At 37.8% G+C, this 23,017-nt stretch overlaps 1 protein-coding gene across 1 annotated transcript in view; it reads right to left on the bottom strand.

Annotated features, from left to right (window-relative positions):
* Positions 1–16,802, bottom strand: part of LOC104522170 (complement C4-A) — a gene marked incomplete at its 3' end in the record, with an annotated part of 28,938 nt that extends 12,136 nt beyond the window's left edge. Inside the window, exons 1-11 of the mRNA XM_010164391.1 lie at positions 16,738–16,802; positions 14,880–15,072; positions 13,624–13,807; positions 12,817–12,887; positions 12,410–12,495; positions 10,925–11,007; positions 9,772–9,859; positions 4,887–4,992; positions 4,584–4,707; positions 1,568–1,683; positions 644–811 (exon numbers count right to left, since the gene is read on the bottom strand). Coding sequence (XP_010162693.1) covers positions 644–811; positions 1,568–1,683; positions 4,584–4,707; positions 4,887–4,992; positions 9,772–9,859; positions 10,925–11,007; positions 12,410–12,495; positions 12,817–12,887; positions 13,624–13,807; positions 14,880–15,072; positions 16,738–16,802 — 1,284 coding nt within the window. The remainder of the gene's footprint in view (positions 1–643; positions 812–1,567; positions 1,684–4,583; positions 4,708–4,886; positions 4,993–9,771; positions 9,860–10,924; positions 11,008–12,409; positions 12,496–12,816; positions 12,888–13,623; positions 13,808–14,879; positions 15,073–16,737) is intronic.
* Between the last annotated feature and the right edge of the window lie 6,215 nt (positions 16,803–23,017).

The raw sequence follows: 23,017 nt of genomic DNA, 5'->3' as shown, positions 1-23,017 counted from the left end.
AATGAGTTGAAACACTGCTGAGACCTCACTAGCAGAACCTGGAATCAAAAACCAGGATTATAATTACTTTGTTCTCTCAGCCTGTTTTTCCTCTTGCTGCATTTGCACTTGGTATTTTTCAGCCTTGGCTCCTTCTGAACAAGAATCAATGGCTGAAAATCACAAAGTGATTTGGTACTTAGCTTTTTTCCCTTTTTATATTGTGCACCTAATTTAACCTTCTGAGTGTCCAGATGTAGCCTGCTGGCTGCATTGCTCAGGACTTTTTCCTTCATCTTGTTCTCACAATTTTCTGTTACTTCTCATGGCAATATTCCTTAAAGTCCCATTTCCATCCTTCATGGCAGGAAAATGCACAAAACAAACCACAAAAAAAGCACCACTGCCACTGATCGATGCAGGTACTCCCAAAGCTCCAATGTACAAGAGTGTCCTTCACTTCAGTGAGACATCTCTCAGGCCTCTGGTCTCTCTAACATAGTTTACAAAATCTGGACAAAGCTGTGTAGATGGTTTAAGAAATCATCTTCCACTGTCTGTGCTAATTTAATGAAAACTTTAAATCTTTACAGTCATTTTTAATCGTCTTCTGAGCCCTTCTCAGTCGTATATTTTTAAGCATGGATGTTTGGGGTTTCTTTACCGTTATTTGAAGCGTCTGAGCATCTCCAGGGATGTCAAATGTAAAGGGGATTAGACCCTCTTTATTAGAAAGTGCAGACTTCTTCATTGGGGATTTTCCAGGCAAGGTAACAGTGGCAGTGACAGGTATAAAGGTAGCAGGAGAGCCATCAACCAACGTCACAGATGCCTATTGGAAAAAGATATTTTTCTTTTACTTCAAGAAAATGCTTGGGTTTAAAAAATGCCCATAAACAAGAAGCAATTATTTTTATAAACTGAGAAGAAATACAAAATTGTACACATTAGTGTTTGAAAATTTGAGCTTTGAGAGAAGGGGGTAGCAATTGACTCAGCCTGAACTCCAGTTGAGGTAAAAATCTGTGAACACAAATTGACAACTGCCCCAGATTTTCACTTATCTATTAGATCTCAGCTGGTCCTAGAGATATTGGTCTTTAACTATTATAAGCTAAATTTCTAACTTTAATTCTTTATAGAAAACTTTGTAGAAAAACTTGATTGTATGAAGGTTAAAAACTCAAAAACTTAAATGCATTTTTAAAAAAGTCAATATCTTGTTTTAATTTTCAAAATTTTAATTTTATATGGGATTAATCTGATACAACATTATTATTTTAATCTTTTGATAGGTAAGTGAGGAAAAGACTGCTGCCTGTTTTATAAAACCTTGTAGTGCAACAGTGCACAGATGACATCCGTAACAGAAAACAAGTATTTTCTGGCTTCAGTTTCCCTGCTCAAGCTCTGTGTGTACAGAAATGAGACAAAACAGACACACAAATAGTAGTTCCATACTGGACCTATTCCTGAAGGTCTGTCTCCTTCAGGGCTCCCATTGGATGAGATAAGGATTTTATAAACAGGGCAGATATAAATCCCTTGCTATGGAGGCAAACAGATACAGCCATTAAATGCTACATACCACAACAGAGAAGGGGGCTCCAGGCACAAAATACTTCTTGGTGTTAGACAGATCAACAGCATAAGGAGATCTCACAAACTTCACATTGCTGAGTTCCTCTTCCCTCATCTCACCACCTGTTAATATCAAACAGTGTGTGTTGCTATGGGATCAATAATTATGTACTTGCATATTGCCATAGCATCCATCATTTCTGTTTTCAAGATTAACTGCATTTTTAGAAGTGTATATAAAGAAAACTAAAATATGATCCCTCCCCAAAGAGCTTTAGTCCTGAGAAGAAGAGATGGGTGCAAGAAGATTGGGGGACAACTAGAGACAAGGCTGTGGAAGGGCAGCACAATGTTTGATCCAGTAAGCCAGCACTGGCAGGTGTGTGCTCTCAACAGCTCAGATAGGGAGACCTGCAAAGTAGTTTGTTACTCACAACATAAAAATTCCCCTCTAACACATCGGTTGGAAAAAGATGCCTGCAAACACAGGGCACACTGGTACCACAGGAACCACCACAGCCATGCACCTCCCTTCCCGAGTTGTCAGGGCTTCAATCCTGGGGGAAGGCTACAACATCAAAGTCCAACATCAAAGTCACTCAGAATCAGTAGGGAGGTTTGGACCTTAGATCTCTAATTTTATGAAAGAGGTTTTTTTATTATTCTTTACTACTGATAAGAGTTAATATTACCAAATAGCATCTTCTGCAACTTTGCATCTACAAGACAGCTTGAGCATCTGCTTCCCATCTAAGATTATCCTAGTTAAACCACCCATACTTCTAGTTAACTTCTAGTTAAACCACTACTCATAACTGCTTCTAAAAAACCACAATTACATGGCTTGCTATAAACTAAGTGCATTTAGAGACATACTTTGTGAGAGATGGGGGAGAGTGTTGTTGGCTTTCACCATAATTCTTTTTTTTTGCTGACATATGGGGAATTTGGTGAAGAGGCCTGAAATGACCAGTCCTGGGGGAACAAAGGGGGAAGTTGAGAAACTGTGGAGATATGAACACCACTGCACCCACCATCTGGAGAGAACCAAACCGGCAGTCTGGAGGTCAGATAACCCCTTCATCAGGGGTGAAGAGGTCACTCTGAAGAAGACTGTGAGCCTTCCTGCCAAGGACCTTTCCCACAACCACCAGGCAGTAGTGCATGTGTATGAAAAGATAGGATTTTATCTTAATAAGTCTCCCAAAGTAATTAGGATAACCCTGCCCCTTTTTAAAACTAATTATAATAACCCAACCTTAAAATGAATATGTATGTGACTAATGCAATCCTAAATGTATATAAAGGGATAACATATCTTTCCCGGTGTGTCTCTGACTTGGGTCAAGCACCCAGGACTGTGTTTTTGCTTTATTGACTTTGTCCTCGCAAATAAACCTAAACCTACCTTGATTACAAGGCTTGGTTGTTTATTACACTTTCAATGTCGTTATTTTCCACATTAACACACCAAGGTTGACACACGTCAATAAAGCTCATCAGCCTTGCCCTGTCATGCATATAATTAATACCAAACCCAGCAAATACACAAATGTGGAGGCAGCCTGCCTGTGGGAGAAAGAAAAAGCATGCACAGCATGGTAGAGACCACACAGTGAGATCTTATGCCTATCATGCTGGTATGGTAACGGGGAAGACTTTCAGCCCCCTTTGCTCTTGCAATAAATGTTGTGGCAATAGTGCAGGTAAGTACCAATAGCAGATTATACTAAAGAACTGTACAGCTGCAACGCATTTGACTTAATTTTGGGATGCTAAGGAATCCTACTTAATACTTAGGATTTTTAGGAGTTTTTAGAATTTTATTAAATCTAAGCTGAATAATTAGTTTCCTTGCACAGCCAATGGGAACAGGCACCTCTGGAGAGCAGTTTAACTCATCCATTTCCTATATTGACTATACAAAGTGCCTGAGCTCTGACTAGATACTTTACTTTCAGATATATAAAATAAAAGGTATCAATCTCTCTATGAACAAAAAGAAAAACATTGCCCATGTTGATCAGCTTTGTTGCAGATTCAACTTCAGAGGTCAGCACTGAAGTTGCACCTCTCACCTTAGCCTCATATGACTAACAATAGCACTTACTACAACCCACATAACCCATTAACCACTGCATCTAATTCAACATAGTGCTCACTTGTGGGTAGTTCTAAGATATCTGGGGGACTACTCAATGTGCTTAGCACCACTGTGAGCAAATATCCATACAAATCTCTTTTAATGAACTGCCGAAATAATTATCTGTCCTCTAGGAAAACAAAGGCAAACAGCCACTAAAAAATTTCTGGACAGGCATGATCCATGGACAGGCTCAGGGACTCATGTACCAGATGAACAGCAAAACTATTGGACTATATTCTACTCATGCATATGCCAAGTATCACTATCTGATAAAACTGTGGGGAGGCAGGCATATGAGGACCAGCAGGACTCACAAGGGCTAGATCCTCCTCTGCATCACATTGTAGCTGCAATACAGATGCCTTACCTTTACACTGACAGCTTAACCAGCTGAGGTACAAAGTACGCTAAGATACCAAGCTCAACTAACATCTTTGTATGTATGGAAGGAGTAGACATGGCTGAGACAAGTGCTCGAACAAGATCTCAAGGGGAGCAATTTCTGGGTGTTCATACAAGTGTCTGGTGCCACTTCAGATGGACTGGGGTATCTTAGATATCTTCACAGCGCTGTTTAATAGGGACAGATCCTATAGGAGATACTTACAGGAGACCTGAGCACTTCTGGAGCAGCAGTGGAAGACCACATAGGACTACATAGGGCATTTAAAGTGGTACTGGAAATTTGTGTCCAGCTAAGTGAATCCCACTGAGGTTAAGTTTGTACATGGAAGGGAGATGAAAGAGACTGTCATGTACTAAAGCTTTGCAGTAAAGGTTGGTCCAATGGGACAAAATTTCCCACTCAAAGAATTATACTAGACAAAGATCAACGTAAATATTACAGACTGTATCAGCTAAGGCATAGTGTACTCACTTGCAGTTTCTACAGTGGTAACAGCAACATATAAATGAAAACCTTCCAGAGTGGAAATACTCTTTCTTAATTTCTCTTCCAATAGTTGTGTAGTTAAAGTAACTCTTCCTTTTCCATCTTGAATCTAAAACAAAATTGGGAAAAACAAGGTGATGACCCTTTACTGTTTTGCTTGCATTAGAATTAAAAAAATGTTGCTTATAGCATGACTACAGTATTACAGGGATCTATATTTTGATAATTTTTGATAACATTCAGCTCACCTGGGATATCAGAATAGTTCCACTGAACTCTAGTACTTACTGATAGTTGTTGTTCCAGGCCTGGAATAAAGACTTTTTTCTCATTTTCATTAATTATGCCAAATCGCACATATGCAGCACCTTGAATCCCTTTCCCATAAGAGTGTCTGTGGAAGGAAGAAAAGTGAGGAGCTGAATCATTACATTAATAAAAAACAAGCATAAATCAAACTAATCTGATTTATTATCCTGAGTAAAAATTTAGGATATCTGTAGGCATCCCATTTTTAACTAATATCTTGAAAACAAAACATAGTCCCACTCACTCACTGGTAACTCAAACATGAAGACTTTTACTGGTCTGTGTACAAAGTGGTGATTTCAAGTGCAGAGAAATATATGGAGTAAATCACATTGTCAGAATCACATCTGGAGATATCATCTGACAAAATTTACACCAGAATAATTTAAACATTTTTCTCTTTTCAAATTAATGAGAAGTTTAGTTGCACAGTGAGGTCTTGCACAACTCATCCCCTTTACAGGGAGCAAGGGCAGTATCCAGTCTATTTATCTTGGATGAACAGCTAATTCCTTTGTTTGAGACATCTCATAAGCAGAACATTTAAAATAAGGGGCCAGAGAATCATCTTGGGGACCCATATAAAGTATTTGGTACCTCTGAAGACCTCCAGAGACAGGTCCTTCCTGCTTTTTTTTTAATACCTGCATTAGGCAGAGTAGACATCTTCTGTCCCAGTCTCTCCTATGGATTTTGGCAGTATATCCTACAGACCTCTTTTAAGTGAAATATTTGACAGACAGGTATCTGACCAGAACACCCCTGAACTCTCTATATAGGTCATGGAGAGAGAGGACAAGGAATGCTGTTGCACCTGGCAGGCTCCAGGAAAGATGGCATCCTCCTGCAGCAGAGCTTGTAATGTGCTACATGAGACCTGCCACGGCCATGGAGGTGTCTTTTGCTCGTGGAAATTCTGCTTCATTTCAGTTTTGTAATGCCTTATTTTTGTTTTAAAAAAGCCTCTTTCAAATTGACCTGATCAGCAGCAGTGATCTATACCAATGAAACTGAGAGGCAGTTCTCAGGAAAACTGCTTAAAATGCCAGAACTAATAACTGCAGGAAACAACAGTCAATATACAAAATAACTGTTTCATAGCATGCAAGACCGGTTCAGAGAAATAATTTAAATTATCAGGACATTTACAATAGACAAAAGAACCCATTTTTTCCTCTTAAATAATTATTATGTCAATGAATAATGAAGTATATATGAAGGAGTTGCACAGTCCATAAACTTAAAATCAAGTGCTGCAATAACATAAAGAGAAAATTTCAGAGAGGATTAAAATATTAAAGTCAATTATCTGCTATCACTTCATATAATAATATCAAGTAATCATGATTAAAGCTAATAATTATGCAATAGAACCAAATAAAGAAGTGAAGGTGACCAAGAGGAAATTAGAAGAGTTGAGTTTGTTCAGCCAAGCAAAAGGAGGTGGATACAGGGTTCTGCTGTCTCTCTCAAGGTGCGCTGAGGAAAGGAAGGATCAGTGTGGCCAAGGAGAAGAGCTCAAGGACAGCGGGCAGAAGATCAACAGGGTGTAAGCTTGCCAGGGATTAATTTAGACCAGAAATCAAACTTGCTAGAACTGTGGGGGTGGAAGATCAGTCTTCCACTTGGATACAGTGTCAGGGTCCATGCAGCAAATCTAATGACTGCTCTCTGTTTGGACCAAGTTAATGAAATAAAATTAAATGAGCACATTGCAGTCTCAGATGCTGTGGCTGGCTGAGACCATGCTCGCTCTGCTGAATCCCCTGTCTTCCACAGCAGGGTGGCCATGTGCAGACCTGGGGTGGACCTCTGTCCATGCTTCCTCCTAATGAGATTCCAGGAATTGCTTGGGGATTGCTGTATGGCTGAGGCCAACCCTGTGCCATACACCAGCTGAGCCATCAGCAGCCAGGCTCTGGGGCTCAGGAAACTTTTCTGGAATTTACAACTCAGGTGGCTCAAATATCTTTTCTGGTATCATGTTGATATACAGACAAAACTCCTACTATATGAGAATTATTCCTCATATAGGAAAGTATCTATGAAATAATATCTCAAAAGATATTTGATAAGGTTTTAGTATAATAATAATTTGTTTGCTGCTCTCAATTTGGATGGTTTTCCAAAGTCCAACACAAGATGAAACACAAATGGTTGCAGTAGTGATGATAATTTAGTCATATGCACTCACATAGTTTAATGCTAATATTTAATACCAGTTTAACTACAGGCTACTGTAAGCCAAATTACTTACAAGGTTATTTACTGCCAGTGCTTAACAAAGTCATAAGCTTTGGTTGTATAGATCGGGCTTTTTTATTCTTATCTGTATATTATATTAGCAATTTCTATACCTAGCTCTTTCCTCCCTTCTCTCTGCCATCCCCATCAGGTACTGAGATAGACACAAACTATTCAATGGGGACTTATGAATAAAGTATTCATATAGTATTCAATTATGTGTATATTTGTAAAAGGCAACACTCAAAGGAGCTTTGGCTAGGAAACTTAATGAAATTCCTTGATAAAATTATAAAAGTTATTCTGTAGAATTAGTAAGTTATTAGAATCTAACTTCACTGTTAAAACATCTCCCAACAATGTCTCATGTGTATACTTTTACATTAAAAAAATTTTCAAACCATCAGTAGTCAAAATACTAAAAGTGAATGGATAAAATAAGCTTTACAGGCTTCAAAAATAAATACTAATTATTTAATAAAATATACACAGTTCACTTTCCACTGTCTTGGGTATCATTACGCTACAGAAAATCTGCCCACTGTTTAATACTAAATACACTTAACAACACTAGCTACAATAACTCTGGGATCCTGTTTGTGACTTCAGTTTAAAGAAACTTAAGAAACATGGTGAATTAACCTCAAAAGCAACAAAGGTGCTAACTCATTTTTTAAGGAGCTGTTCTTAGTGAAGGTCTGACGTTACTTGCCAATACTGTGTGTTCAACACCTTGCCGATGTATCAAAATTGCGCTGAAATAAATCTAAGTTTTTGTCTAGATAGGGACAAATAAATAGAATAATTATTTCAGTGTTATTTAGATAATGCAGAGTATCTTATTTCAGGAGATATATTTCTTCCATATCAACTATCCAGTATGTTTGGCAATATGCTAAAAACCTACTTAGGTTTTCATAGTATTTGCTAATATTATTTTCCGATCTTTAAAGATAATAAAAATTAAGAATCCACAGAAACAAAGAAAATAAAGCATGAGTAAAAACGTGATCAGTCTTCTCACTCCTTTGAAACTGAAGAGATTTCTCCCAACTATGAGAGAAGGCCAGCTGCCTCTTCTCATTTCATAAAATGTATGCCTCTTCAGAAAAAGAGAGAGGAAAAAAAAAGATATATCAAGTTCAAATTTAGTCACCATAGGGACACTAATTCAGATGTCTCATTTTTCACACAGAGGTTATTTGACTTCAGAAAAGATAAACTTCTGTTCAAGTGCAGTATTAAGTTTGGTTTTGCCAATTTCAATTATATGGTTTTTCGTGAAGGAACTTCACATATTCTTTCATGATTATGCCATTTTCATACCATGATTTTTTTTTTTTCACCAAATAATCTTTAAAACAGATTTAAAATCTAACTGTAAATCAAATTTACAATATCTGAACTAATGTCACACCAAACCACTTCACTTAAATGACTGGCATGTAGATCCTGGACTTACAGATGTCACATAAATATGTCCTACCAAAGTCATCAACTCTAGTCACATGAGTGGTGACTTCAGTGAAAGGGAGATACACCGCTGAGTCTCCTGAGACTTTGATTCTGATTTGATTTCTCTCTCCAACTTCCCAATGTGCAAGGTGGCCATGATACTTCTAGTCATTTGGGATTCCAGCTGAGTGGTAAATAAAAGAAGAACATTCTCCTAACAGGCAGTTATTTAGCATTTCCACTCCTATGAAACTTGAAAGGTCAACAGCCAAGAAGGCTTGACATATGTTGGATGGGCCACTGTAATATCACACAGCAAATTTAGATCTGTCAGTGTGGGATCAAAAACACCAGAGCCACACAGCACAAAATGCCTATTAAATTTAGGTTCAGTCCGATTCTTCCAAAGTATTCAAAATATTTTTATGAGTTAAACTTTCATTGCCTGACATCCTAAGTTACTCTGCATTTGATGTCACTCTAATTTTATATGAGATCAGGTGTAATTTATTCTCCATAGAGCCCTACCTTGTGGTTTGGCCAGTCTGATGGCTTTGAGACATGGCTCTCATGTCTCATCCAGATCAATGTCACGCTACTCTTCAGTAATGCCCATGTCTGTAGTGAAGGTCATGGAAACTCCTCTGATTAACTGTATTTATTCACCTGGAAGCATTTCTGCATAAAATCATGACTCTCAAATAAGCACTAGCTTATTACTTCCAAACTTCACTGGGCTTTGAGAAAATTCTATACCCAAACTTGAATCCATCTCTACTTGAATTACATTAAATAGCAACATCTGAGGCTTTAGAATGTTTCTAAATGTTTAAACCAAAAAAGTATAAAGAAAAGCAGGTTATGGATTTGTCTGGAACTTTACCTAGTAACACAGAAAAGAATCCTAAATGGTCACCTTTTTATGAGCAAACAAAAACATTCAGAAAATCTTGTTCCATTATCACCACCACTAGCATTTTACCCAGGTAGCATTTTACACTGATGTCTCAAGTTAGTAGTGGAAACAGAGAGTATATAAGATTAAAGTCAGATTCGAGTAAAGCCAGAAACTGGTTAACTGTTAATGACAAGGAGAGGAAGCAGCTGCAAAGTTCATTATCCACTTATCTGCCTCCTAAAACAGCTTTGCTGTGAGCACACCTACTTTGCCTCGATATCAAACATGAAGTTTTCATTCCCAATGTGATAGTATGGCTGAAATGGGATGAGTTTGACTTCAAAAGATGGAAGTTCTGCATGAAAAAAAAGAAGACAAAAGGTCATGGCATATGAGTTTCAAACGTACCTTAAACTCCTGGCAGGTGGCAACACCCACTGAGAAGATGTTTTAGTTTGAATCAGCAGTGCACTTCTGAAGCAAATCTCCTGATTATCTTCCCTTATTTTGTTTTGCTTCATGGAGTGGAGCAATCTTTGAGCACACAAAATTGATTTATTTACAACGAAAATAAGACAGAAGATAAGCTCTGGCTGCTAATGGGCTTTAAGTGCCCTGGACTAAAAGCAGTCTGAAGTAAACTCACTCTGAAATGGGTTGTGTGTGAACATGAGGTCCTCAGCATCAGCTGTGTCACTTTGCAATTTGCTCCTATAAAGCCAAACTATTTGCTACTGTTGGTATAGCCAGAGTATTTTGCTTGTGGATGCAGGTGTTTGCAGAGACTAGCTAAGGCAAAACCAGGTCTGTTAAACTGAGATTTTCATATAATCCTGATGTTTTCTTTTGACTTGAAGAAAATAAAAAAACCCAAACAAAACATACTAAATTTTGCAAGAAAGCATATTTTCAGCACAAATAAATCAAGACATTTCTTACTTCAAATTGTTAAGTTTCTACATTTTCACTTCTCCCACAGTATCCTCACTTTTCTGTAAAAAAAGCTTCTCAGAGTACAGGAACAACTTTAATAAACTTCCAAACTGAATTGCAACAAGAGAAAACAGGTAGCTTTTTTTTTCCTATTCTAGCCTTTACTGAAAACTTTAGCCAGAATTACAAAGATTTTAAAATGGATCTCATCTTAATTTTTTTCTGCAGTAGGAGAGCCTTTCCATTAAAAGAGGTTTTGTGAAAAATGTTACTAAGTCTGTATAAAAATAAAGGTTTTTTTCAAATATAAGTGGAAGGCATACAAAACCAGCGTTCTCCTGTGCATCAGAGACAACAATGAGGCACTGAAACACTGTGGATCTTGTCTTTAGCACCTAACTGCAGCTAGGTTTAATCACTGCAATCTGTCTTTTGATGCATAGTGATGACTTCATATATTTGTAATGCAAATTAAATATTCTCTTACCATATTTTTTAACTTCAAATTCAGCAGAAACATTAGACATTTCATATTGATGAAACCAGGCTTTGATTTTCCAAGTTCCAGGCCTAAAGTTCAGATTCAGTAGAAGACAGTTAATTAGGATTCCTCAGATATTTTATGATGCTAATATATTTAAATTATCACTAAATGCTACTATTTTCCTTGCTTTGATCTCATTCCAAACTAATTCATTAATGGATTTCTCTTTACTGGAAGAAGTCAGCAACACATTTCCAAATGTTGTAGGAAACACTCAGAAAGACTTTATGAGGAACTACAAGATAACATATTTGCAAATCACACGTAACATGCACTGCCCTTGAAAAGCCCTCAGAAATAGAGAATTCATCATGTTTCCTACAGCTTATCTTCACTGTGATATCAATCTAGCATGCAAGAACACACTGAATATTAAGTAAAAGCTTGATTGTTTGAAATCAGAGGTATTCAGCTACACTTTGCAAACTAAGCACTTAGGGAAGTGCTCCTCTGAATGTAGTCATACAGTTGAGCAGATTTTTCAGCAGTTTGTTAAATTTTTCCTTAACAGGATAAATGTAGCTGATTGCCATATATTAATATTAAATTCTGGTCTCATCTCTCCAAGATGAGGTGCTTAAATGTAAAAAGATATTAACCATAGGCTCAATCTCTGCTCTATGGTGAGAGAAAGACAATTTTGAAAGATATTTCAAGCAATTCAGCAATTAAAAATCTTAAATACTTTAATAGGTAAAGGGGATGAATCTGGATGCTTTGATCCAGCTAAGAGGAGGTGGGGTTAGTCTTCCCCACTTTAAGCATTATACTGTGAGGTCTTTCATCTCTATAGGTCCCCTTGGGTTCCTCTACAGCAAGTGGAGAGAAATGGACAGTGCTGAGATTTGGTACATCCCATCCTGACATAGGCATCTAAAACAGGTCAGAGGAATTGCAGCCTAAATATGTGTTGGAGAAGGGATTGTGAGGTGACCAGTTCAGGTGTAGATCCCTGCATGGCAGGAGGCTCCAGGGCTTACTCCAGAGCCACCATGCTCAGTTCCTTGCTGTCACGCACGCTCTGATAGTTCGCCATGGTGCTTCCCAGGTGTGATCAGAGCAAAATCTGTGCTTTAGTGTAACTCCTGTTCTAAAGAAATGGTAAAGCAGACAACACACAATAAGAAAGAAAAGAAAAGAAAAGAGAAGAAAAGAGAAGAAAAGAGAAGAAAAGAGAAGAAAAGAAAAGAAAAGAAAAGAAAAGAAAAGAAAAGAAAAGAAAAGAAAAGAAAAGAAAAGAAAAGAAAAGAAAAGAAAAGAAAAGAAAAGAAAAGAAAGAAAAAGAAAAGAAAAGAGAGAGGAAACAGAGGAACAGAGCAGAAAGAAGGGAAGGACAAGAATCCTGTTTTTAGCTTGAAGATAGCTCTGCTTCCAGAGACATTCTGACATGTGAACTGTTTTAACGCACAAGGCACAGCAGTAACATACTCAGCAATGTCAGGTATTTCAAAGTTTTCACTGAACACTGTTTTTATTTTCCGTTCTGACTTTTTAACCACCATTCCTTTTGAATTCTGTTGAGAGAGAGATAAAACAAACATAAAATTATGCACCATGTGTCAAACATTTAGATTCAAAAGCTCAAGTTCATATTCTTGTCCTAAGCAAGAGAAAATGCTCTGCTTGCTTTTGTACTTTCATTTTCACATGTGACATTTCCCTCCATATTCTTGATATTGTCCAAAAATTACAAGACGTATTCCACAATGTGTAAATACTGATTTTTGGAGAGCAGTCATAGCTACAGTTTTACTCTTGAACTTTTGTGTAAGTTTTTCATAGTTCCTGTGTTGAAGAAGCACTCATTAACAATGGTGTGATTCTTGTATACTTACTAGCACAACAACTATAACCGTGTCATCTGTTGGCCTCATAGCATTGTCCAGAATGAAGATCCTGTATTTTACTGTTTAACAGAAGAATAAATGTGTTCACATTTTATTTCTGGCCTTTCTAGATAGTAATTGTTACAAGCTCTAAACTGAGTTACTGAACTTAGGATAAAACACTTTCTTTTAATGAAAAGAAACCTGAGAAATTTTTAAAAAGAATTGCATTCTTCCATCGGCTTTGCATGTTACATGAACAGCCAAATATATTTTTTAAACAAATTCCAAAACATACTCAGGGAACTTTCACTCACTCTTGTATTCTTCCTGCAGTCAAGGCCTGCGACCAAACTCAATAATTATTTTTTACTTCCCTCTCTTGTTACTTAATTAAATTGTTAAGTAACAAAACAGTTGTGGTCTTAAAGTGCAAAAGATGCTTATTGCTGGTGTTGCAAGCAGAAGCACTAGGGGTTTTTTGCATGCTTCTCACAATTTTTTTTTTTTCCAAAAGACAGTAATTATTAAGCTTTTTGAGCAAAAAGGAGAAGATTTTGTCTGGCTCTCGTTAGAATGACTTTTTGACTCTGGTGGCATTTCCACATGGGTTCCTGCAACGTGCAGTGCAGACCCTGCAGAAGCCATGGCTGCAGAAGGCACGTTTAAAATCTGGACTGACAGGTAAGCACAGAGACAGCAGGGGTTAAACGAGAAGGATTCACACTATGAAGGATTAAGTCATTATTACTTTTTCTAATCATGTGCTTATAACATCTATAGTCAACATCTGAAACACAGCATTTGTATTTTAACCTTTGGAACTTGGTGTGTATATCGGCTTATCTGTCTGAATAAAGATGTAGCCTTTCTTGGAAGACAGGAGGATGCGAGTGCTTTGAGTGGTCTCCTTATAAAGCTCCCTGCTTTCTGTGACCAGCAGAATATATGTCTGATTACTCTTCTTGAACAGGTGCTGTTGCTGAGTCCCTGGCTTGATCTGAAGAAGACAAAAGGAAAAACCCCCCAGAGTCAGATATGAATCTGGTAACTTCGCAGCCACACAGCTGAGGATCAAAAACACCTGAAGTGATTGAATAATTAGCACCATTCAACAGAAGATATTCAACTATATCTTTCTTTCTGGATGTTATAGATTTCTTACTGGGTGAATATTTATTTTTAAGTAGAACTACTATCTAATCCCCCATTTTCTACCACAGAAATACACGTTCTTCAGTCCAATGGCAATAACTCAATCCCAGTGACTTTTCTTCAGTCTATACACATGTTAAGTTCCAGCTACCATGTCATTTGGTAGCTGCAGCAACATCCTGTAATCCTTCACTTGCTAAAATCTTAGCTATGAGATTAGAGCTTTACCTCATACAGGTTAATACGATGTTTCTAAACATCGTACTCAAGAGGAACCTGATTTGAATGCTCAGCTTTTAGCTTTGGGAGTAATCAATCAGAGCTAAACTGAGTCTTGCTACGTGCTGTTTTCCAACCAAATAGCCCAAAACAGTACTCCTGAACTAAATGCTACCAGACTTCAAAGAACCATGTCAGAAGCAAACGATGCAAAGCAAGATGTAAAGAAGAAGCAATCAACTTACAGGTTTGCAGAAACATCACAGGCTTTGGTCTGAGAAACTGCACATTTTTAAAGGTTTCTCCAATCGGTAAAAATGGCCAGTATGCCATAGGCATGAATGCAGTCTTAGTTTAAGTGATGCAGAAAAGCAAACAGTGATAAAAAATTTTAAATGTTTTAAAATTTAATTTCATCACTGATCTAGAGCTTTGAAAAGATCTTTCATGACTGTGTGAAGACATCTTGAGCTTGCTTGGTAGGCACAAAAGAGCACTCACAATCACCATTGAAATTATATTAGTCATTGTTTTATTAGCTGTTTGAGTGAATAAGGTGCTGCTGTCACTGGAATTAGCATATTGTCATCTGTCTCTAGGGATCAGTGTGGTCTCTGTTCCAACATATTCCTAGTACAGATCATTTGTTTCTTTATCATCAGATTAAAACATTTACATTATTATGATGGAAGACTCACCATTATTTTTTTCATCTCTTGGTAGTTGTTATTGTGGTTAAGGTTAAAGATGATCCTCTCTGATAGGAGCTCATTTTTTTTCTCATCTTTGAAGTATGCAGTAACTTGCACAGGGTGTTGTGCTCCATGGACTTGAACTGTTACTGTCGCATATGTGCCCAAATGCACCACATTTGGGGCAGTAATAAGGAATCTAAAACAACACAGAAACAGATTGTTCAGTATGTAGGCCGATTTTCACATAATACAAGAATGTCCAACAAATAAAAATTTTAAAGAAAAAAACAGACTCTCACAGAATAGTTGAGCATGGGACTTGTGGAGATCACCTAGCCCATCTCTCTTGTTAGTCAACGTAGAAACTAAGATACGACAATTTTTCTCTGACTGATCCCCAAATTCTGAACCATCACATTTATGTACTTAAGAAGATCAGTCCCTATAGATATGAGCAAAAAACCTCTGCAACATGTCCCAGGGACTGCCAATGCCATTTATAGCCTGGTTTAACTCAGAGAAAGTTCTATAAACTCAAATTTCTGGAAACAAAACCAGACCAAGCATTATGAGACAATGAATAGCTATTCACAAATACAGATTTGGTACAATGAAGTCATATGTCTTTGTGCACTAGCACTTACATTATTGTAGCTTATGATTTAATATGTCAGGAGGTATTGGTTTCCTATATAACCATATGTATGGGGTTTCAAGTGGCTGATCTTCATTGAGATGTCACTGTTTGTGAAATGCCGGTAATGAGAGACCATGTAAGGTGAGATCACAGCCCTGGGAATGGCTGAGTTGGAGGCTAAAGTGGTTGGGATTTAGTATTTTCTCTTTGTTACTTTCCTTTGTTCTTAATTCTGCTGTGGTTTTTCTTGATAGTTATTTTCACAACCTTTAAAATGTAGATCATCCTTCTTGCTTTCTTTTTTTCAAGTGTCTTTTACACACAAAAATCAGAGCACTGTGTGAAGAGCTATGTCCTAATGATATAATGGCACATACACAAAGAACAGTTCCGAGCTCAAGAAAGCCACTTTTGGAAAATGATTATTTTGCGGAAGATTTCTAAAATTAAAGGTTAATTCTTTTACCATAATCAGAATGTGTTGGCTAGATTTTATCTTTTGTAACATTTTTTGAAAATGTTTATTCTTACTTATATTTATAAAATGAAAGGTAGGGTATAGAAATAAGGGAATAAAACTAGTATTTTTTTTTTTTCAAATGAAACTCAAATTTACTTTCTTTTTTTCTGATAATAATCATGGTGCACTGTGAAAACAGAATAAAAATAATGTCTCTCCTTCCATATGATTAATGAAATGCATAATAGGTGGTCTGAGTCTTCACATAGGGATCTTGGGAAAGAAAACCAGAACAGCTTTTAATAAACATTAGAAATTTTTATCATTTTTACCTATACATTTGTGAAAACACTTCACTATGTTTCTAGTTTACAATGAATCATGAAACTTGTCTTTCAGTTACATCTACCCTCATGCAATGCTTGATCCTGATCTTTATTGTTTTCATTTGTTTAATTGTCTTTATTCTTTTCCAAGATTTTCTAATCTGGTAAATGTCATAAGCAAGCAGCAATAACGTCATGAACATCATGCTGTGGAAGGACATTTTAAATTATTTGTTACTGAATAGAGATCTTTCCCATTAAAGGTACCTTAAAAGGGCAGTATTAAACTTTTTACTTTTTACCTTTTTAAGGTCACACAAATTTTCAGTGGTGCAAGAAACAGTCTTTGTTAATTCTCTACCAAGACCATTAGCACTTCCTACTTTCTCTTTCAAGGGATTTGTTAGGATTAAAGAATTAATAATAAAATGTACTTACGATGGTGCTTGCTGTGTATTGGACAACACCAAACAAAAGCTCATCAAAAATACCAGCCTTTCCATTGGAAAACTCTACAACATCTGCAAAACAGAAATACCAAACAGCCACTGTCAATCTACCCTTGAGGTGCAGGTTCTAAGAAATGTGCTGATGGCACATTGCAGCAAAAAACATTACCTATTCTGGTTATTTATTAATTACTTGAAAAACTGTGCAACCAATAATGATGGACATGTTAGTGATGCACAAATTAATAGCCCGGGGAGAGACATTTGGGACTAAGCCACAATTTTACATTTGATTATTCATTCATTTTCTTCTCAGCTTCAATATTTTCATGATAGCAATCAAAAACCGTGTGCAGAGAGAAGTTTTCACAAATACTGCAAAGGCGATCCTGAAATCAAACAAGACACCATGGCTAAAAGAGTGGCTGTAAACCACTTCTAAATGGGGACAAATGCAAGTGACAGGTCCCTTCTCTATGCCATTTCTTAACTGCAGGCATCCCTCTGATCCAGCACAGGTGAGAGAAAGCTTATTCTCATTTTAGCATAAGCACACAAGATGACTCATCAGCTGAAGGCATTCCATACTGCAGGAAAGACACACCGTGTCTTAAAATCCAGGATACTCAAAAACAGGGAAAAAGAATGTATTTGAGGAATAACTGTTTGTACAGGAACCAGTTTTGATCCAAGGCAAATGAAAGAACAAACTGAAACTCTCATCAGGTCTCATTTTTGCAAGCTTGTACTGGTTCGTTTTCTCACAAACATAATTCTGTTGACTCATGAGAATGGAAAAATGCCCATCTGATTTACAGACAGGTCAAATCCCAGAAATGATCACATGGCTGCCCACAAGTTCTGGGGATAAACTGCCCTCTAATACACCACAATTAAGCCTGTGTCTTTAATTTTTGGCCATGGATGCCTTAAATCAGCACTCCATTATTTGTAAAGGAGATTCATGCTCACAGCAAGGACTCACCACCCACAGTCACATTGCACTGTGAGAGTGAAGGGACCTTCACCTCACCCCACTCCTTGCCTGTGCTGCATCCCTTGCCTTGCTCTTCAGACATAAGCAGCTCCAGCAAGTGCTGCTTCAAGACAAGGAGGTGGGGGAAGAGAAGAAGGTGTAAGCTCTCTATTTTACGCTGAATGGGTCACAAGTGTGGTAGCTCCCCCTGAGACAAAAACAGATAGATGGCAAGTACTTTCTGTCTCTCCATTGGTGATCAAAGAAAGTACCAGCAGCAGTAGCAACAAGAATGTTTTTGGCTTCAAACTCACATCAGCAAAAGCTAAGTTTTGCCTGCTCTAGACATAATTTTTTTCCAAGACACAGACTGTTGCCTTCACCTTTCCTCTTCTGGCTTCCACTCTCGCTTCAACTGTCAGTCAGGAGGGAGAAGGTGAGAAAAGGTACCTGTGGATCCTCAGGGTCAAAATCCCTGTTCTTTGGGTGATGTTTACAGGAGATTAGAAATGAGAACTGTTAAGGCCAAAGTTATTTTCATTCTGCCCTCCCTCCCTCCCCTCTCATTCCTTCTGCAGTTATGCACTGACAAAACTGATTTATTTTTCAGTTTTTATTCAGCCAAAATCACATCATTTTCCTCAGGGCCTCTGGACTCCAAAACCCAGGCCAGGTGGTGAGGAAGAACAGAGATTGCCACCATGAAGCTGGTCTGTGCTCAAGACAAAGACAAAGGTTTTGTGGAAGTTATCTTGGGAACAGGGCTCATGCTCTCCCCAGGGAACATAAGAGATCTGTTAAACTTGCAGCTGGTAACATAAGGACTTCTCACTCTTGCATGAGCAAAAAGAATAAGATAATGGGGGAAGTTAGTTAAGAGCAGCAGTAGCTGTGGAGCATGCTAAAGCTCCTGCCATTTTCAGAGACAGTTCCAAGGATAGACCTTACATGGCTGACATTGAAGGTCGGGACTGATGCAATCACTGAGCAATCACAGTCACTAAAACAGAACAAGAAACAAGTATGAATGGGTCCTTCATTTTTGCTCCAGACAAATAAAAACTAAGAAAAAAATGAATCAAATCTGTACGGTCAATGCCCTTTCCTTGAGAAACACAGAAGAAGTACTCCCAGCTGAAAAGTCAACAATTTGCAGAAGACTGCAACACAACCAGCATGGATTGCCTACTCCTGGAGTCACAGGAAAGGCAACTTTGCACTGCGGGGTCACACCAGAATCTTACTGTTGTGCCAGCCTGTATCAGAGGGGAGGAGAGGGGCTTTCCATTGTCTGGCCTGGCTTGTTTGCCAGGGGACTGAGGTCTGTTTGTACAGCTATACAAATAGCCATGCAGGAACTCACAGTAAGACATTTTCATGGATCATTTTTTAAAGGGGACATTGCAAAAGCCATTTTTTTGCTTTCACTTGTTTTTAATTAGATTTGCACACTTTTGTTTCCATGTGAAGTATGAATATATATGTGTACGTAATAGCTATCCATAGCAATATGTTGCATAATCATTTTATACTTGAGTTTAAGGGGGTGTTCTAACTCTTAAGAAAGGCATTTTTTCTTCAAAATATAAACCAGTAAGTGTAATTAAATAGAGATTTTTCACACTATCACAAACACAAAAGAGCAAGTGTATACATAACCATTTATATAAGTAGACTTAAAATTCCTTATGCTTTATTTGTCTGTCTCTGGGTTTGTATAAAATGATCATTGCACTAGTTCTCTGGTATCACAGATTCTTCAGATTGGCTGGGGTTGTGATTTCTAATATAAAGCAAAATATTCCAGTCCAAAGACACATTAAGATAAAGTAAAATAAAATAAAATAAAATAAAATAAAATAATTTCAGTTGCAGGTCTCCAGCACATGCATAAAAGAGAGAACACAGAAAACTCACCCTAAGATAACCTATGCACCTGTCCTGTTTCTAAAAGCAAAGTCCTTTCCTGTTTACTCATCAGCCACTTTTTACCAGGTACACTATTGATCCTTGGACACACAGTCCAATACAGCCTGTGGAAGGCACAATCTGGGACTGAGGTGTGTGTAAGAAGGAATTAGTGAACCCTGAACTTAGGGAGACAGACTTGCTTTCTTTTGACTATATGCTATCTCTCCTTTCAGTAACTTCATTTGAACTTTGTACGTTTTAACAGTGTTTTGAGCACCAGCAGTGATTTTTGTTCTTTGGCTTGAAGTGCTTCCAAAAGGCTTTTTTCCCCTAAATCTGCCCTTAATACTAACAAGATCAAACTTTTCTTTCACTTTCCTTTCTGCACTATTTCCTCTGCCCAGCAGAAGGGTACAAAGGACAGCTTCACAAAGCACATTTTACAAATAAGCACCGTGGTGATATCCTCTTTGCCAAGTTACAGGCAATTGTGACAAACACAAAAGGCAATATTTCACTCCTGACATTTCAGAAAATTAGATTTTGAAATCCTTTTTCAACAGCAGACCATGAAGTGTGGGTCTAATTTGAAAAGTCCGTCTCAACAGTAGGATAACTTCTCTTTAGCATCAACGTAAATTGAAAATGTAAATTTAAACTATACTTTTATTTCTTACCATAATCTAGGTCATGAATTAAAAAGGTAATCTAGGCTCTAGTTGCTTTTGCCATTAAAAATTCTCATTTTTCTCCATATTTTCTTTAAATGTTCTGCATTTAGTCCTCCTAGGTGTATCTGCTGAAAAAAACCCAACAAACACTGAATTTATTTAAAAGACGAAAATGAATATAACCATGGGCTTTTCTACTCTCACTGAGGAGCCTGGATTTTGGGAGGATTAAGCAAACAGCCTTAGTTTTATCTCATGCATTCCTCCCTCATTTTCCCAATGGATAGGCTCAATTCTGTATTTTTCTTAACACAAAGTAAAAAAAAAAAAAGAAAAAAAAGAATTTGTGAAGAATGTTCAAAACCAGTAGTGTTTCTGGGAATTTAATATGTTGCAAAGGTGACCTATACAAGACAGCGTGGTTTTCTTAGGTCAAGCAATAATTGCATTATACTACACACATAATATTTCTCAGTACTGTAATAAGCATCCTGTTTTTTTGCTCAATTACCTTTTTTCAGAGTAACAGAGCTTTTGGCACCTTTAAGAAACATAGGTCAAATTTAATAAATATAACAACCAGAGCTTTCTTGAGAGAAAAAGCCATTGGGCAGGTCATGACCAGGAGGGAGGGAGGTATTTCAGCATGCAGGTGGCTGTCTCACCCCAAATGAAAGCAAAGAACTTCTGGAAATGAGGAAGAAAACAACTTGGCCTAGATCACACAGGGCATTTGGGGTATTGCCATTGCACTGAATCATCCTGACACTCCATGTGGAGTCTTAGTCACAAATCCATCCTTTGTGGTTTTTTTTTTGTTTGGTTGGTTGGGTTTTTTTACCTTTCTTTTAATTTCATTATAAACCTCCAAAACATCTACTTTTTCCTCACTACCAACAGTAACAAATACACATTACCTATAAAATCTAACATATTTAAAATATTTTGATCTTTCCCAACTTCTCCATTCTTCTGGACTGTATTGAACATAATTGTCTCTTTAGGGCATTCTTTTTTTCTCCTTTTCATGGGAGCAAAAGATAGGAATAAGTTAAAAAAGCAAAAGGCATCTTGAACATAACAATGGTAAAAGCTAAAATTTTAACTAGCTGAGAAGAATAAGAATAAAAGTTACACTTTCACTTCTGTGGATTTGGGAGCATATAATGAAATCAAGAAAAAAACAACCTTTTATGCAGGCAAAATTTAGATAAGTAATTTGTAACTATTACCAACCCTCATCCCTTGCATTTTCTGACTTGTTAAATGGAGATACTCCAATGTTTCAGGTGATTGCACATTTATAGCAAAACAAATGGTTCACAAACAAAAGGAGAAAAAACCATGTACAACCACAGCTAACCACATGCCTATCTGCCACTGGCAGCTTTCCTTGTCCTGATCTGCAAATTAAATCTAAAACATTCACTTCACCCAGTGACTCAGAGAAACATAAGACACAAGCAAGCTGTTCCTCTCCCAAGCCTGGGAGAAGGCTCTGCTCCAACCTCCATCACACTCAAACAAGTTTAGGTCAGCTCCACTGGCAGATCAGAAGCTGCCCTACTTTTTTTGTTCCCTTGGTTTTAATGATCAAGAATTAAATTCAAAGAGGAAGGGGGAAGGAGACAGGATATGAGTGTCAGGAGAGTTTTGCTTTTATTGCAAAAGAGAAGCTGCTCAGTTACACCACGTTTCAGTGTCAGGAGCTGCAGTACGTGCCCAGGGGACAGGTAGAGCATCTGCTGTCCTGTTATAGAGGAGTGAAATCTGGATGACTTTTGTAGCGGCTCAGTGGGACAGTTACTCAGGTAATGTATGCTGATCTAGTCTTTTTGCAGAAATTTAGCTATGGAGTGCTGACCATTTGCAGCCATGAGCTTTCTAGGTAGCTATTTGGATGAACAATGTGCCTGTTTGTGCCGTCAGGTGTAGGTACTGTACTCAGCCTGGAGAGGACATGGCAGAAGTTTTCCCTCTTGCTGACCCAATTTTTCAGAAATCTGCCTTCAGCAAAGTTATGTGAAAGAAGACAACTCAGCTGCCCTCTTAGTGGCTTAAGTGCATGGGGGAATATTGGTGCCTTCAGAAAGGGACTGACTGGATGTCCCCAAGGCCATGCTGATGGTACTTGTGTCAGACACACTCTGTTCAGCCTATAGGGTTTACAAATAGTACCTACAGGAAAAGTGTGAACACAAAGATTGTTTTCATTTCTTTAATCAACACATCTTGGAAGGAACATGGATCTGTCCTTGCTAATATGTGAGCACATGTCCTGCTATGTATTTTCATGTTATGGGTCACAATTCCCTGACACTCCCGCTCAATTTTGACTTGACTCCTAAATGGGGAAGATGATTTTTCAGTTATATTGGGATGTGGTTTAAAAACACCTCTACACTGTTCTTGTCAGGCTTGTGATCTGAACTTGCTGAACCTGACCCTGTTGCCATCTCTGACAGCAGTGCAGCCTGGAACCCTGCTGTGAAAGCTAAGGCTTGGCCATACCTCTGCTCTCCCCATTTCAGCATTATGGGGCAGAGCTTTGGCAGCTGGTGCCATTCATGTCTAGGCATCTTTTAGCTTTCCTTCTACATACACTAAATGTGCCAGTTGTGTCTGTATCTGTCTTGGTGAGGTAGAAGAAATGAACAGCAGGTTTGAAAGAGCCGGTGCCCATGGCACTCTCAGCCTCAGATAGAAGCCCA

The sequence above is a fragment of the Antrostomus carolinensis genome, unplaced genomic scaffold (genome assembly GCF_000700745.2).
Source record: "Antrostomus carolinensis isolate BGI_N321 unplaced genomic scaffold, ASM70074v2 scaffold4433, whole genome shotgun sequence".
Classification (NCBI taxonomy): domain Eukaryota; kingdom Metazoa; phylum Chordata; class Aves; order Caprimulgiformes; family Caprimulgidae; genus Antrostomus; species Antrostomus carolinensis.
Note: the sequence above shows the minus strand (reverse complement) of the source record. Positions and strands in the feature narration are given on the sequence as shown.